Source organism: Myxine glutinosa, chromosome 2, assembly GCF_964187855.1.
Source record: "Myxine glutinosa chromosome 2, kmMyxGlut1.1, whole genome shotgun sequence".
Lineage (NCBI taxonomy): Eukaryota > Metazoa > Chordata > Myxini > Myxiniformes > Myxinidae > Myxine > Myxine glutinosa.
The window spans coordinates 50998592-51016565 of NC_136262.1; the positions used below are offsets into that span (position 1 = coordinate 50998592).

General features: G+C 43.9%; 1 protein-coding gene across 2 annotated transcripts in view; it reads left to right on the forward strand.

The window, feature by feature from the left end:
* Positions 1-17372, forward strand: part of LOC137413632 (sodium-dependent multivitamin transporter-like) — a 148615-nt gene extending 131243 nt beyond the window's left edge. For both annotated transcript variants that reach the window (XM_078773265.1, XM_078773266.1), the window contains 2 exons: positions 9463-9581; positions 12539-17372. In XM_078773265.1, the coding sequence (XP_078629391.1) occupies positions 9463-9581; positions 12539-12667 (248 nt within the window). In that variant the 3' untranslated portion in view covers positions 12668-17372. The remainder of the gene's footprint in view (positions 1-9462; positions 9582-12538) is intronic.
* Positions 17373-17974: the final 602 nt, after the last annotated feature.

Genomic DNA, 17974 nt, shown 5'->3' on the forward strand with positions numbered 1-17974 from the left:
CCATCTACTATCAGTTAGGGATCTGAAAAAATGAAACATAGTCGAAGCATAGTAACTTGAACTGTGTTGAGTAAATACTTTATGAATTTTGCTTTCATTTACCATTTATAGTTTGTTTCTATCATGCTTAAAAGTTATAAAATATATAATTTGCACAAGGACTTTATGGACACCCTGTATGTGTGTATGTGCATATACACAGTAATACTGTATCCCAGTTTGCACAAAGGATAGGTTCCTGAGAGATTCGCGCAATAGAAATTTTGTGCAGGACAGGGCTCATAAAGCATTGTGTTAATGAGGATACATGAACCGGATGCACTAATATGGTGTACCTCTGTTGATGATACACCACCATGTAGATGATACACCACCACCCTGCCATGGGTAGTTGCACCACCTCTGTGGACATAAAAATGAGGTATATTAATAGTAATAACCTGCCAACATTAATGTGCACTATTAAATGAATAAATATTATAAAATATATATATATATATATATGTATATATATATATATATGTATATGTATATATATATATATATATACATACGTATATACAGACTTGGCATTTAATATGGAATTTTTTTTTTTCTTGACGGGTTTCCTTTTCTTTTTTTTTCTTTTTTTTTCTTTTTTTTTTTTTTTTTTTGTATACAAGATCGAGGCTCGTGAAAGAGCGAACATTAATCACACAGAAAGACAAACAGACACACAAAACAAATAACATCGGGAGCGGTAGACAAGATGGGGAGAGAGGGGGAAGGACACAAACACAACATTTGAGAGCAGGGACCGAGAGACATGGAGACATCGAGAGAACTGTGGGAGGGAGAGGGCTTTGGGGGGGAGGCATGGGAAGGGGGGGGGGGGGGGTGGGAGAGGTATAAAACATATGGACACTGCCAAGACTTCCAGGAAAGAAGTTGGAATTTCAAACAAGGTGGATCTGGGGTGAATTAGTGGGGGTAGAAAAGATCAAGGTTTTGGATGGGGGAAGATAAGAGATGGTGGTGAACAGCTGTTTTGAAGACCTGGAGGGAGGAGTGTGATTGAAGTGAGTGTGGGAGTTTGTTCCAGAGGCGGGAGAAAAGAGGAATGAAAGAGTGAAGGTGAGCAGAGAGCCGAGATTTCGGCAGTTTAACCATCAGAGGGTTGCTGGCAGATCTTGTGCGACCTGTAGGAATATTTGGGGGACAGAGCACAGAGAGAGCTGGGGGAGCAAGGCCGGAGAGGAGTCGGTAGAAGACAGAAAGACCACCTACCTGCCTGCGGTGAGTGAGTGAAAGGCCCTCAGAGATAGCTTCATCGCGGGAGATTCCAATGATTCTGAAAGCTTTGGATTCAACAGCGTGAAGCCAAGCCAGGTGTGAGGCAGGAGCACCAGCCCATAGGGGAGAACAGTATTCCATTGAGCTGCGGATGAAAGCCTTGTATGTGGTGAGGAGCTCAGGTGTGCCTAGGAAGGACTTCGCACGACGGAGGATGCCCAGTCGGCGACTGGCTTTGGAGGCCAGCTTGGAAATGTGGTTTTCCCAAGAAAGATCATGGCAGATGGTGAGACCCAAAAGCTTGAGCGACAGAACTTCTTGGAGAGGATTGTTGAGAAAGTAGATGGGAGGGTTGTCCAGTCGATCTTTTCGGAGAGACATAGTAAGAGTGTGAGATTTGTCAGGATTGAAAGACATGTTCCACATGTTTGACCAGTCTGTGATTTTGTCCAGGTCTTCAGAGAGTGAGGAGGCTGCAGACTGCCGATCTGAGGGAAGAGGAATGGAGCGGCAGAGAGTGGAGTCATCAGCAAAGAGATACAGAGGATTTTCCAGAGAGTCGGAGAGATCATTGATAAAGACCAGAAAAAGCACAGGGCCCAGCACACTGCCTTGGGGAACTCCAGCCTGAACGGGAAGGGGAGATGAGAGAAATCCATTCAGGGCCACACGTTGACTACGACCAGAGAGGAAGTCCGCAATCCATGCATGGAGATTTCCATGGATACCATACGAGGAGAGTTTGGTGAGCAGAGCTGGGTGCCAGACCGTATCGAAGGCACGTGATATGTCAAGGGAGACAGCTCTGATTTCCTGTTTGGCATTGAGGACCTCCATCCATTGTTGAGACAGCAGAAGCAGCATGTCCAGAGTAGAGTGACCTGGTCTGAAACCAAATTGATGATCAGAGATCAAGCCATTGGAGAAGAGGAAAGATTTCATATCCGAAGCAATGATGGATTCCATGACTTTGCTGATAATTGGGAGCAGGCTGATTGGTCTGTAGTTGCAAGGATCTGTTTTTGCACCTTTTTTGTGTAAAGCGGTAATGTTTGCTGATTTCCAGGATGCTGGCAGATGACCTTGAGCAAAGGATAGGGTGAAAAGAACAGAGAGAGGGTGAGATAGAGCGGCAGAGCAGGATTTTAGGACCCGTGGGCTGATGCCATCTGGTCCAGTTGCAGAATCAGAGTCGAGGTTTGACAAAAACTCCTCCACCTTGTCAGGAGAGAAGGTCACAGAGTCCAGGAGCATTTTGGTTCGACTGGGAAAGGTGGGAACAGAGAGAGATGGGTTTGGGACTAAGGATTTTGAGGCAAATACAGAGTTGAGGCATTCGGCTTTGTCACGTGCGATGTCAACTGTGTGGCCATTTGAGGTAAGGGAGGGGATGGAGGGGGAACAAACACCAGAAACGGATTTGACCAGACGCCACCAGGATTTGGAGGAAGGAGACAGGTTTGAGAGTTCATTCTTGAGTGAGGAGAGATAGTGCTTCCTGGCACTCCTGAGGGTAGACACACACTTGTTCCGAGCTTGGTGGAAGGAACTGAGATTTCCTTCAGTTGGATTAGCCTTCCAAGAGGCAAAGGCAAGTTGTTTCAGGGCAACTGCCTCAACACAAGATTCAGTGTACCATGGACGGGAGGAAGGGTAAGACAACTGAAGGCGAGATGGGATAAATCTGTGCATGAGAGAGATCAGTTTGCTTTGGAAGAATTCCCAGGAAGAATTGATGTCAGAGGCAGTGGAGATGGGAGACCAATCCAGACGATTGATGGCTGCTTGAAGACCGTCCCAGTCGGCCTGAGTGAAATGCCAGACTCGTCGACGCTGAGGAGGCTCTCTGAGAATGGCCAGAGAGATGTCCACTTTGACAAGCACATGATCAGAAGAACCGATTGGAGCAGAAGAAGAGCAGCAGACATTAGCAGGGAAGTTAGTCATAACCAAGTCTAGAAGAGAAGATACTCCATTGGCTGAGATCCGGGTCGGGAAATTGACAGATTGTGTCAATCCCAGTGAGTCACAGAAGTCCTTTGCTGAGGTGCCATGACTGGTGAGAGAGGAACCCACACCCAACCAGGTGGCATGATGACAATTGAAGTCACCACATATGAGGAAGAGAGAGTTGGGATGAGTGGATAGAAGTTGGTCCATGTTGTCAGACAGTGAAATGTAGATGGAGTCATCACTGTTTGGGGGATGGTACAGAACACATATGAACAAAAGGTGGGAGCGGAGAGGAAGCCGTAGCCAGAGGTACTCCTGGGGGTGAGGAGGAGAGAGGGCAGTGCAAGGAGAGTGAGGAAGAGAGTTTTTGATAAAGATAGCCACCCCACCACCAGGCCGAGGCTCAGGTCTATCATACCGGAGGAGGGAGTAACCAGGAAGAGATATTAAGGAATCAGAGACATCTAATATCAACATCTAATATTTCTGAACTCAGAATATCAATCTGGTGTGTTTCTTTTACGCTTCGGTGATTTCTTTGTTAAAAGAACCATGTCACTGATTGTCTGTCGCAGCAAGAAGTCAATAACAGGATTATATCACAGGTGGCGTGACAAAATGTACGGACAGGTACATTTGACGATTGGCTTCACAATCGGGTATATAAGGGTTGTTGCGTTCTGCATTAGTGGAAAACAACTGCCGCATGTCTACAAAAGTTATTGCCGCTTCCTCTGGAGATGGTCCGTCAACTCGACAATGCTGTTTGTCATGGAGTGGTGGCTTTACGAAATTCCGGCATGAAACAGTGTGCTATTGCTCGTCAGTGTGGCATCACTCAAGGTCAGGTGTCAAAGATCCCGAAACAAAATGCTCAGAGGGGTGTCCCTCCTCCAATATCGAGGCCAGGACGTCCCCGCAGAACCACAAGGAGGGATGATCACCAGCTGCACCGGTTAGTCCGCAATGGCCATACCAAGTCAGCTAATCGGCTTAGGGCTGTGTGGCAGCAACTGACAAATGTGCCTGCATCCAGAAGGCTAGTCAACCAACGACTGGTTCAAGCAAGCTATCGTGCCAGGCGTCCCCTGAGAAAGCCACGCCTGACAAGACAACACCGCCAGCGCCGATTGCAGTGGGCCAGAGAGCACCGTCAATGGCAGCCAGGACACTGGAATCACGTGATCTTCAGTGACGAGTCTTGATTTCTGGTCTATCGTCAAGATGGCCATGTCCGAGTGCGCAGACAAGTGCATGAAGCCTACAACGAAGATTGTATAGTGCCAAGAGTCCAAGCTGGAGGTGGTGGGGTGACCGTTTTGGCTGCTTTTCATGCAGGGGGAAAAACGGACCTGGTTGTTCTGAATGGAAACCTGAACCAGTTCAAGTACAGGGCTATTCTGGAAGAAACATTGCTTCCATTTGCTCGTGTAGCCTTTCGAGGAAACTTTGTCTTCCAAGATGACAATGCATGGCCACATCGTGCTCGCATGATCCAACACTTTCTTGCTGACCGTGGTGTAGAGCATATGGAGTGGCCTGACATGTCCCTGGCTATGAATCCGATAGAGAACTTGTGGGCAGAATTAACGCATCAAATCGACAACTTGGACCAGCAGCCTACCTCTGTGCGTGATTTGCAGCAGGCTATTGTCTGCATGGCAAGCGATTCCTGTCCAAACCTTGGCAAATCTCGTGAACACCATGCCTCAACGTGTACGTGCTCTACTGAATGCTCGTGGGGGTTACACGACGTACTGAACTGTAATTTTACTGTCCGTAATCCCAGTTGTAATTTAACTTTTGTTTTTGTTAAAAAAATTTTTGGCTAATGTGCAAAATAAAGAAATACTTCTGGAAAACGTACAGAAGTTTAACACAGTACTGTCCGTGAATTGAGTTCAATATCAGTTTCCATCACTTTCAAGGATCAATTTATTTGCTTCGAAATGTCAAATGTGGTTTTTGTTTCTTTTAAAGGTCACATTAACAAAATCTAGAATAATTTCAACATAATTCCAATGAACTTTGGGTTCTAAGTCAACTTGAAAAGTAAGTTCACCCCCACAAAAAAAATATTCCATATTAAATGCCAAGTCTGTATATATATAGATATATATATATATGTATATACACACGTCTTGTACATTTTCCAGTTGTCACCTAGGCCTTTTGTTTAGATTTCCAGATGACAGCCACATGAGCTTTCGTATAAACCTTCGTAGGTCGTGGCGGCACGGAATGGTTCAAGAGAAGGGGCTTTAACTTCAACAAGTCTCGTGTTTCATCCACATTAAAAACTAAAACGGTCCTTGGTAGAGTGCACACCTCAGTCAGGCTGACCAGTTTCCTTTTTGTATCCCACTGATGAGCCAAATCTGGATCAGGACCTCCAAAATCTAATCGGCTTATTCTTTTCACCTACCCAACTCATACACAAAGTTTCTTCTGAATCTGCCCTCAACTTTTTTAAATAGCATGCTCTTTATCTTCTGTGGCCCTATTTCATATCTGGATCCGGAAAAATTGTCATATCCGGATCCGGATCTTCGCCATAATCGATTTGTCCTTGTCATACACCAAACCTGGCCACCAAGGTCCATCCAAATCAGTCCATAACATTTTGAGATATCGTGTTATATTATGATTTTTAGCTCTCTCAATAGTGAAGTATTACAAAAATTATAGTAACCACATCTGGATCTTCACCAAAATCTAATAACTTCACCCTTGACACACACCCAACCTCTCTGCCAAATTCCATCTGAATTCGTCCACAACTTTTTGAGATATTCTGTTTAGAAACAAACAAACAGACAGATAGTAGTGAAAACATAACCTCCTCCCACCTTCGGTGGTCGAAGTAATTAGCTGGAGAGAGTAAACCTCCACAAAGGCCTTGAACTTAGATGGAAATTCAGCTGTTGCCTACTCGTCCACGACAGCAGCTTCGCCATTTATGCGAATTTCATCCAAATTGCTGCAGCGCTTAAATATATCGAACCAACCTTAACTGGCCGTAAACATCTCCTTGGTCGATCCTTCACCTTCCTGCACTTTTACTTCATCATATAAACTCAATGTCTCAGACATAATTACTACCTGGCTGATAGGCATAGCTCACTGATTTATATCGTCAATCCAGGAGAATAAAAGTCTCTCCATCATCTCCATTAAACTGCTTCAAGATCCCATCAATTTCGTCGCACCTACCTGAGTCATGTACTGACTTAGAAACTTTAATTTGTTCTTTGGTCTTTACAATTGCACTTACAGATGACTCCCGTAAACCAAATGCACACCCAACAGCGGTGGCACCAACACCTGACTCCATCCACCTTAATACTTTCATTTTCAGCTCTGGACTGATGATTTTTCTTGACACTTTTGGCATAATGCCCAAGGCTTTTGGCACAGTTACCAATATGGCAGAGCACAGAGAAGGAAGACAACAGCTCGTTTGTTGATTGGTTGAGAGGAGACATGCTCAGATACGTGCATTTCTGCCTCACTGGCCATCCTCAATGCGAAGTAGATTCTCCCAGGAAATGAGCTGGGAGGCGGTCCTGCAAGGGAATATCTATGTGAGTGAGCCGGCCACAATTTATAGATTTTATTAACTGGTAATGGATCCCTCAACAGGCTGTATCTGTGGCAGTCACCCCCTGTTGGCGAGGACCCTTGCAGCAAGTGCTGGTGTGGCACAGTTAATGGTCACCAATCCAGTTAAGAGGTGCTGGTTGTATATATTAAGGAAGAACTATGTACATACAAAAGATTTATGCTACAGAGGTACAGATAAATAGTTGGATGTTAATTCAGAAAGGTCAAAGACCACCATCATAACAATTTCAAATATCTTTTTATTGGCCGGAGAGCCAGCAAGGGGCGCTATAATACAGTCTCAAAGGTATTCATTCTCTCATTCTCTCATTCTCTCATTCTCTCTCTCTCTCTCTCTCTCTCTCTCTCTCTCTCTCTCTCTTTCTCTTTCTCTTTCTCTTTCTCTTTCTCTTTCTCTTTCTCTTTCTCTCTCTCTCTCTCTCTTTCTTTCTCTTTCTTTCTCTCTCTCTCTCTCTCTCTCTCTCTCTCTCTCTCTCTCTCTCTCTCTCTCTCTCTCTCTCACTCTCTCTCTCTCATATGTTTCAAAAGAGAAGGTCGTGTGTGCTGTGCTGATATTCTGTGTAATTTTACATTTCTTCCTTTGGGTGGATTGTGCATCAACCTCTGCAGCATTTAGATACTTCACTTCCTGTAAGAGCTTTGGTCCATCTTGCTGGTTAATTCCCCCTCGAAAGCTGCCATAAGTAAATTAACTTATTAGTTGATGACATCTGCACTCACTTTCCTATTCCTACATTTCCTTGAAGGAGCTTATCAAATCACTGCAACTATTATTAATAACATGTCATTACTCTAATGTAAATATAAGCTACATAATAAGCCTTATTATTGTGATAAATAACAGCGTTTTAAAGGTTTTTATGCCTCCGCCGACAAAGTCGACGAAGGCATTATCTTTTCAGGTTGTCTGTCCGTCCGTCCGTCCGTGAGAGGTTTTCGTCACCGCGATAACTTGAGAACGGCTAAAGGTATCTTAGTCACACATAGTGCAGGTATTACAATGAGGTAAAGATGAACTGATTAGATTTTGGGGTCAAAGGGCAAAGGTCAGAGGTTATATTAGTTAAAAATACTGTTACCGCGAAAACTTGTGAACCAGTGATGAGATTCTGACCAAATTTGGTACACTTATTTAGAATGATGTAGAGTAGAGATTACACACACACACACACACACACACACACACACACACACACACACACACACACACACACACAACATTAATCGTACAGTATTGGTTGGTCCTAAACTTTCATATAATTTAAAGGATTGCTGTAAATGATGTTAATTTCACAACATCCCATGTTCAACTTTATTTAAATTGCAAATCTCAAAACATAATTCCCTTACCTAAAGTATGAACCTTTACCTGTATGAAATTGTCGAGTTTCCCGACCACACGGATCATCAGCTGGGCACAGTTCTTTGTCGATGTTTCGATCCTTTCAGCCCAAGACCTCTCTAAACGGTGGATCCACAACCTCGGTCATAGATCCACATCAGTAGATCACATGCATCAGTAAATCCACAACCTCAATGGATTCATAACCTCAGTTGCCTCCAGGGAATCAGTCAACCCATCAATGCAACATCACCAACCAAACTTTGCTCGCTGGACGATTTCATGTATTATCACATAGTTACAACTCCCATCTCACATTCCATTTCATGATAATACATTAATTCATGCACATCTTACCTTAAATATAACATGCCCATCAACCAGCACAACCACCCACCTACCGCTGGATCAAACTGTTATTCAAATATTCAAAGTTACTTATGACAGTTTTTCAACATGCTGCGTTGTCTCCAAGCAACCGCTGAAATTCTTTGAAAAATAAATATATATATATTGATATTCTTGCATATATATCTATATAAATATCTAGGTAATAATATTTTTACAATTCGTATTATATTTTACTAATTCGATTTGGTGTCGTTTTGTGATATTAAAGAAAACTTGTTTTAATCTGCGGACTGTAGCTCCCTGCGCTAACATACGTCTGACTAGTTGTTGTAATAGATTCACAGTCCTAATTATTTCACCTGCAACCGTACCATAAAATAGCTTTTTAGGAATGTTGCTGTCTAAGAAAGGCATTCGGACAATGTGGAATGGAAAAGCATCTCGTTTATCAAATAATTTGGTATGAAATTTATTATTATTATGTCAATTTGTAATTCTAAAAAGGAAACTGAAGTGGAAATTTTGGTTTCCCTTTTTTGATTTTTGGATTCCAATATATACATCATGAAGCTGATCAAATACAAATCCATCGTTAATGGCCAACAAATCATCAATGAACCTGAAGATGTTTCCGCATCTTCGTGCAGTTGTTAATTTATTCCTGCACATGTTCTGGACCCAATCAAACTCGTACATGTGCAGGAACAAATTTGCAAAGAAAGGGGCCGGATCTGAACCCATGCGTATCCCCACTGTCTGCTGGAGTATCTTGTTGCCAAATATAAAGGAACACACACACTACCTTTTATTATTATAGATAGTATGCTTTGTATTTGTAAATAAATTTAGAGCAGCAACTACAAGAAAGACTGCATCATGAATTGGGCCCTGAAGGTGGCATAAGAAACTCTTCGTTGCAGGACGAGGCAAAGGAGAAGAGGTGAATCCTCACACAATGTACCCTTTGTGTGACATCCTTTGCTGTTGTTTACCACGACGGTTCCGACGAACATTGCATTGTGGGGTGCCTTATGAACAGGTGAGCTCAATTTGGTCTTTCTTGCCTTAAGGTCGGTGTTAATCCATGATAATTATTTATTTAACTTACAGGGTGACATGATTCAGTCTTGCACTTGCTTAATGCGTCATTGCAGAAAAGTAACGACATAGGTATGATGGCAGGTGACTATCTCTCCAATCAATACAGACCTTAAGATATGAGTGGAGGAATGGTTGATCAGAGTAGTGATGGCAATGTACAAAAGAGCGCGCACAGCTGTAAGGACGAAGGACGGGAACAGTGGTGAGTTTGAGGTGAAGGTGGGAGTGCATCAGGGGTCGGTACTACGTCCACTACTATTTGTAGCTGTGATGGAGGTGCTGGCTCAGAACGTAAAGGAGGGTTTACCGTGGGAGTTGTTGTATGCAGATGATCTGGTGTTGATTGCAGAAAGTATGGATGGACTGAAGGAAAAGATGAACAAGTGGAAGGAGTGTATGGAGACAAAAGGTCTGAAGGTGAATATCGGAAAAACGAAGGTGATGGCAAGTGGTAAAGCATGTGGTGAGGTGGAAAAAACTGGGAAGTGGCCGTGTGCTGTGTGCAGGAAGGGTATCGGAGTGAATTCCATTCAATGTACAATGTTCGCTGAGTGGGTTCATCAAAAATGTAGTGGTTTGAGAGGGTCATTAACCAGTGTGGCAGCTACATTCAAGTGTAGGGTGTGCACAGAGGGAGCTGCAGATGGAGGAAATGTTGAGTAGGATCTTGGATATGGCATGAAGCTGGAAGGTGTGAAAACATTTTGTTACCTTGGAGACATGCTGAATGGAGAAGGTGGATCAGACTCGGCAACGGTTGCTCGAGTGAGATGTGCATGGAAGAAGTTTCGGGAACTGAGTGGCGTGCTGATGAGGAGGGGAGTGTCATCGAAGCTGAAGGGAAAGGTGTATGCTGCATGTGTGAGAAGTGTTATGATTTATGGGAGTGAGACATGGGTAATGAACGTAGAGCAGCAACGAAGGCTGGAAAGGGTGGAAATGCGAATGGTTCGATGGATGTGTGGAGTATCGTTGAGAGAGAGGAAGACAAATGATGAATTGCGAAAGATGATGGGAATAGAGCCTGTGATGGATGCTGTGAAGAGAAACAGGTTGAGATGGTTTGGTCATGTGTTGAGGAAGGATGAAAGTGAATGGTTGAAAAGAGTGATGGAAATGAATGTAGAAGGAAGTAGAGGACGGGGAAGACCGAGAAAGACTTGGCTAAAGATGGTCGAAGAAGAAATGCGAGCAAGTGGGTTAACAAGGGGAGATGCAGAAAATAGGGCAAAATGGAGAACATTGTCATGGGGACCGCATGGCTAACCCCGCTCTTGCAGGGAAAATGGCCTTAAAATGCCTGTTGTTGTTGTTGTTGCCCTGAGGTCGGTGTTAATCCATGTTAATTATTTATTTAACTTACAAGGTGACATGATTCAGTCTTGCACTTGCTTAATGCGTCATTGCTGAAAATTAACGATATAGGTATGACAGCAGGGACTATCTCTCCAATCAATACAGACCTTTGTATCAAGCAAATCATGCTCTAAGTCTAAAGAGATGGAAATAAAAGACGTTCGACTTGCGTTCCAGACATCATTCGATCCACATCTTATTGTGTTTGAAATGTTTGTTTGTATATCATTAATGCGAGTTGATGGAATCTCCAAGGAGAGCTAAATGTACAGTAAATATACGTAAGCAAATGCATGTGGGTTTTCATTGCTGCAAATCACGTGATACAGTATTCAGAACAACTGAATAAATGGAATGTGATTCAATAAATCGGATGTTATCGTTACAACTGTCGAAAGAAGCGAACAAACACAATTCAAAATAGAAACCGGTTCCATTTCAACTGGAGAAATTCAACTTCCCTGCAATTATGTACATAGAACCCTATTCTAATTTGTTCTCTTCAGAATTGGTAAATGACACGTGCATACTGCTTCTGGAGCGTCCACACCTTGATTATACACTTTGATGATATTGTAGAATTTGCATTTTGAGGCCTCGCTGGTAGATATATTTATCTAGATGTTAGCACATTCTCCTGCTCCCCGCTTACCCATCCTCCTGCTCCCCTCTCCCTTGCCTCCTGATTCCCACTCACTCCTCCTGGTTCCCGCTCACTCTTCCTGGTTCCCGCTCACTCTCCTGGTTCCCGCTCACTTTCCTGGTTCCTGCTCACTCCTCCTGGTTCCCACTCACTCCTCCTGGTTCCTGCTCACTCTTCCTGATTCCTGCTCACTCCTCCTGGTTCCTGCTCAATCCTCCTGGTTCCCACTTACTTTCCTGATTCCCGCTCACTCCTCCTGGTTTCCACTCACTCTCCTGGTTCCCGCTCACTCCTCCTTCTCTTCTCTCCTCTCCTCCTGCTCCCCTCTCATCCCTCCTCTTCTGCTCCCGGCTCACCCCTCCTCCTGATTTCCGCTCACCCTCCCCACCCCTGATCCAAACTCACCCTCCTCCTGCTCTCCCCTCCCCATCCACCTGCCCTCTCCTGCTTTCCCCCCTCCTCATCCTCCCTCCTCCACCACATGCATTATGGAGTTTAACGATATACAGGCTTTGACGACAAGGCTTTGCATTTTAAAAGCCTTGTTTTTTTTGGTTTTGCTGATGATTCCTTAAAGCAAAAACGTGTTTCCAAGACTGAACCTTTAAAATGCTGGCTTGAAACACTGGCCCTGGCTGGGTGTTTTGTTTTTGGAGAGATCTCACTATGATTGACCAATATTAACAGGCATTTGACTGCATAATCTGCTATCCTAAGGACAGTTTTATGGAGAAGATGCTTTATTTGATATGGTCCTCCAGGAAAATGCAATTGCTAAAGCTCAAAGTTCTAGCTAGCAGAAAGAACAGTACCCTCCATTTTCTGCCATTCTTTTGTCCTCCCCCTCCCCACCCTCACCCCTCCCCCCACCCCCCTCCCTCCGTGGCTCACTGCAGGATGGGCCACCAGAAGTGGAATCGGAACCACCATATAGCTACAGGCCCATACACATTGTGTCAGGAAATGAAGATGTACATACACCGGATATCACAACAGAACCAGAAGAGCTGGAGACCGCATTATAACTGTGTATATTGTTAGGGAAAACGAGCTTTCTTTTTCAGGATTTGTCAATATTTAATGATGTCTGATTATGTTATGTTAGCCAGTATAATGATTAATTGTGATTGATTTTAGGTATATTAGTTGTCATTAATTGCAAAGGAAACAGTAAATATGGCAGGCAAATCAACTGTACAGGCCTCAATTCTACAGAATATGCCTGGTGAAACACTTGACAAGGAGGCCGTCTCTATCCAAAGTACTATCGTGTTCACAGGCCGGTTAACACCGCCTCTGAACGGATGGACCAAACTGGCTTTATAACTCCCTCCGAGGCTCTGTTCAATTTATGGCGATGTATGCTCGTGTGGACCTGAGGAGAAACAGGAGGCACGATACCTCTTTTAAAACCAAACAGGTTTATTCCCGAAACACAACAAAATAACTGGAGAAGATGAATTCAATAATAACTATATACAATGAGGTAAACAATGGTAAAATTAATCCTATAAAATACTAAGATGCCTTACTCCAGTCACAAGCACAAATGGGAAAGAGGGACAAAACTGGGTGACTTATCTCTGTTGGTAGCAGGTGAGGGGAGGATGGATGTGGAGCAAGCATTGAGGAGGTGATGAGCATGAAGATAAGGAGGAGCAGGATGATGAAGAGGTGATGAGGAGACGAGCAGGATGATGAACAGGCAGAAGGCAGACTAACACAGGCACAGGGTGAAGGTAGGCAGGAAGGCCGACCTCCTCCTTTTAGCTCTCCTCACTCCCAATTCTCCTCAGATCTTTCCCAGTTTTCCTAACAAACAGAAAGCTCCTCAGTGCACTCAACCCACCAATCCAGGCTCCTCCCCCTTCTCCTCAGAACCCCACAACCACTCTCCTCAGAACAATCAATCAGAAAAATCTTCTCAGAACTCTCACAAGCCTCTCAGAACTGTTCCGCTTCTCTGAGCACATGGAACCGAGAGCTACTGGCTTCTCCCTCTTCTCCCTTGACAACCCTTCGCCCCTCCAGGTGTTGGGCTCCACCCCCTTCAGGAGACGATCATAGCTTCGCCCAACTCTCTCATTGCCTGGCAGATTCCCGTTGCTATCCGCCTTGTCCTGTCTGCTCTGCAGAGCTGTGACCCGGTGCACACGGCAGATGTTTACAGGGAGGTTTGTACGCACATTTAATTAACCTAATCCCTAGCTATGTATTATCAAGCACCACCCTCCATATGGTGCACTTCAAACAGACAATCCTTAAGCTGACACGTCCCTACTTTTTACATCAAGATTTGCTTCCTACTCACACACGGACCATGCTACTCTGTACAGTTCTATCTTTTCTGAGGTAATCTCTAGACGCCCCACTCCACCCACTCACCTCATAAATGTAATAGTACTTTTGTGGGAATGCCTTGTCCATGATTGACAGATATAATGGTCAGGTGGACACTGCTGATAGGTTCATGGGAGTGCATTTACAAAAGGGGCTCACCCAAGTTCATTGGTTTTAAAAAGGAGACTGAGAAGGTTGAGCACATGGTATCGAGTGAGAGCAACTCTGCTTGTGACTGGCTGGTCCTCGCTACTTGCCTTAAAAGAGTCACAGTTGGTTTTGGCCAAAGCATCATGGAAATGCATTGACTGATGTAATGGAGCTGGTGGGCGTGCCATGGGAGCACTGGAACAGATCTCTGAGGTAGTGGGTCCTAGATTAGGGCCAGATCAGTGAAAGCGGTGCCCCTGAGCTTTGACTTTCATGATCCTTGCATGAGAGGCCTCTTCATGCGGCATCACCACTACTGCTGTATTTAAAGTCTCAACATAAGATCGTTTGTATAGCCCCTGGAACGCATTCTGTAAAGAACATCATCATTGTGTAGGTAAATGACATCGTGCCTCCTAGCATGTAGGAATTCCAAACTGCTTTTTTCTCGATCCCTTCTGCAGGCACAAGCCTTTTCCATTTCAGAAGGCTTCGATATATCATTCAATTATGTCTTCCATTCATTAAAACAACACTGCAATCCAATTTGGCCTGGTGAGGCTTGCCTTTGTGATACATCTGTGCACTATATCTTGTGACTAATAATTAATGATTGACTGTTCTTCATTAGTACCAGTCACGCTTCTGTGTTGAATAATCTAAGAGCATACCATGTGTTTCATAGAGCTTGTGAAGAGAAGCCTAAGATTAAGATAACATGGAAATCTCCACGCATGGCTTGCGGACCACCTCTTCCGTCGCAGTCAACGTGAAGCCCTGAATGGAATTCTCTCATCTCCCCTTCCTGTTCAGGCAGGAGTTCCTCAAGGCAGTGTTCTGGGCCCTGTGCTTTTTTTGGGATTCATCAATGATCTTTCTGACTCTCAGGAAAATCCGCTCTATCTCTTTGCTGATGACCCCACTCTCTGCCGCTCCATATCTCAACCCTCAGATCGGCAGGCAGCAGCCTCTTCACTCTCTTGCAGACCTGAACAAAATCACAAACTGGTCAACCAAGTGGAACATGTCTTTCAATCCTGACAAATCTCACACTCTTACTATGTCTCTCCGAAAAGACCATCTGGAAAACCCTCCCATCTACTTTCTCAACAATCCTCTTGAAGAAGTTCTGTCACTCAAGCTTTTGGGACTCGCTATCAGCCATGATCTTTCCTGGGAAAACCACATTTCCAAGCTGGCCTCCAAAGCCAGTCGCCGAATGGGCATCCTCGGTCATGCAAAGTCCTTCATTGGCACACCTGAGTGATTGATTTTAGGTTTTGGATGGGAGAAGATAAGAGATGGTGGTGAACAGCTGTTTTAAAGACCTGGAGGTAGGAGTGGGATTGTAGAGAGTGAGGGAGTTTGTTCCAGAGGCGGGAGAAAAGAGGAATGAAGGAGTGAAGGTGAGCAGAGAGTCTTGATTTTGGCAGTTTAACCACAAGAGGGTTGCTGGCAGATCTTGGCCGACCTGAAGGAATATTTGGGAGACAGAGCCCAGAGAGAGCTGGGGGGGGCAAGGCCGGAGAGGAGTCGGTAGAAGACAGAAAGAGCACCAACCTGCCTGCGGTGAGTAAGTGAAAGGCCCTCGGAGTTAGCTTCATCGCGGGAGATTCCAATGATTATGAAAGCTTTGGTTTCAACAGCGTGAAGCCGAGTGTCATGTCATTTGCATAGTGTCATGTCAGACGGGTCCGTTAACACAGACTGACTGAGCCAGAGGTCTGATAAAAGCTTCCACAAAGGCAGAAACAATGTTAAAGGTAACTGCGTTCTTGGAGTTATCTACAAGTTTATAATGTCCCAAGGATTTCTCAGGTTAATACAGCTGAATCTGGTGGTAGATCGTGAACTGAAGGCAGCAAAATGTTTTCTCGTAATTTAAAATATTTGCTTGCAAAATAAATACTGACACAAGGATAAACAAGATTACAAAACCCGGATATATCTGATGCGCTAAGACAGACAAATAGGGAAGGTAAGACAAAAAAAACCCCGATTTTAATGTACAATAGAAAATATATAATCTACTATGGTGCCACAGGACTGGATTCACACAACTAAGTGGAGCAGGCGAGGACTTAAGGCAGGCATGAGCTGGTTTCTGGCTGCAGGATGATGAGTATAGGGTGGCATAAGGTGAAGGAAGCACTGTTTAGGTAGTGATGGTGAAGATTATGAGGAAGCCAAGAGACTAGAAGGGTGGCCAAGCAGAGGGAGAGATGCTTTCTCCTCTATTATCAAATGTGAACTCTGTGTGCAAGTGTGGATACAGCCTCTGGGACCACCCTTGCATGACAAGTCCCCCTCATTGGCCACCCACCAGTGTGTTTGGTGCCATCATTTGGAGGGTGTGAAAGCCCCTCAAAAAAGGTGTTCCACCTTCAGCCAGAGCTCCGCAGCTTACTTGACCACCATGTCTTGAAGTCCACCAGTCGAATGGTTTGCATTTCTTCCTTATAAAGCACGTAGCACTTTCTTTTGTGCCCAAGTCCTCACCTGGCCTCTCCTGTACAGAAGGTTTTACACCATACAATCTTATACTGTTCTGCTCCATCGTTTACAATCACTACCCCATTAGTGCACATATTACGTACAACTTTCCCCTGACAAATAACCCCCGGATGCAGGAGTAAATCTAACCTACTCAAACACATGGTCCATACTACTCTTAACACAATCTAGTTATGGACCCTCCTCCTTCCCCATAGCAATAGTTTCAATGTCTCTGTGTCACATTGTATCACCACTTTGTTATTCAAGCCGATTTTAATTTTCCCATTTTTCTGGGCGTGATGGTCACCGCAGTACATGGATTTACTGACACATGTCCATCGGCTCGACCTGACCCATGACCACGTGATGTTATTTGGAGGATGAATGTCGAGGATATTTGCTTGTGGATTCATATTTTGCATCGATGGACATGAAGGACTACACGTGCATACAATAAGGGAATTATTTTAGTACGTATAATTATTTAAAATTGATATAACGAATCAGTTTTATATGCAAGGAGATGATATATCAATGAGTTCACTCTACTGCTCAATTATGACATTGTATCTATGTATCTATTCCTCTATTACCCCCTGTCACTCTTTAAGCTGTGTCTCCCTCTGATATTTATCTCCTCCATGAGCTGAGACTTTAATTTTTAAAAGTGTTGGCTTCAGTTGCCTTCTCAAGGAGGGTATGTAGAATGGACCGGAAGGACAAATAGCAAATAAAGAATATCGAGAGATTATTTGTTTTTTCTTTACTCGATTAAAGCTCCTAGTAGAACAAGATGATGTGGTTTATGAACTGACAGTGCCAGGGGACAAAGCCCTTGTAATTGCTTAATAAAGTGCAGACAAATGTTATAAATAGATCAACTTTTGACGTTGATTTTAATAAAGGTTTACTTTTATAATTTTATGAACCGTAAAGGATGGATTTTGTGAAATTGCAGCACTTTCATCAATATGTTACCAAACGACATCCTGTGCAAAATGAGATGGTAACATGATACCCCCCAATACGCGACTTTCTAAATGATGTATGGATGCTAACGAGGCCTACATGCGCTGCGTGTGCATTTTCAGTGACTCAGAACTTTTAACTTGCTGTTGCTGGCGTGAAATTTGAGATTCAAATAGTCTTTTAACATAATTTTCAGCATTTAGACAAAAAGAGTGGAAATTTCAAAAAAAATTGTTTTCCTGAATGCAAATCGGACTCACAATAATATATTGAATGATCGTTTTAAGGCAATTTTCCCCGCTGGAGCGGGGGTTAGCCTTGCGGGCCCCATGACAATCATGGTTCCCTGTTTGAGGCAATGTTTTTTATGGCCGGAT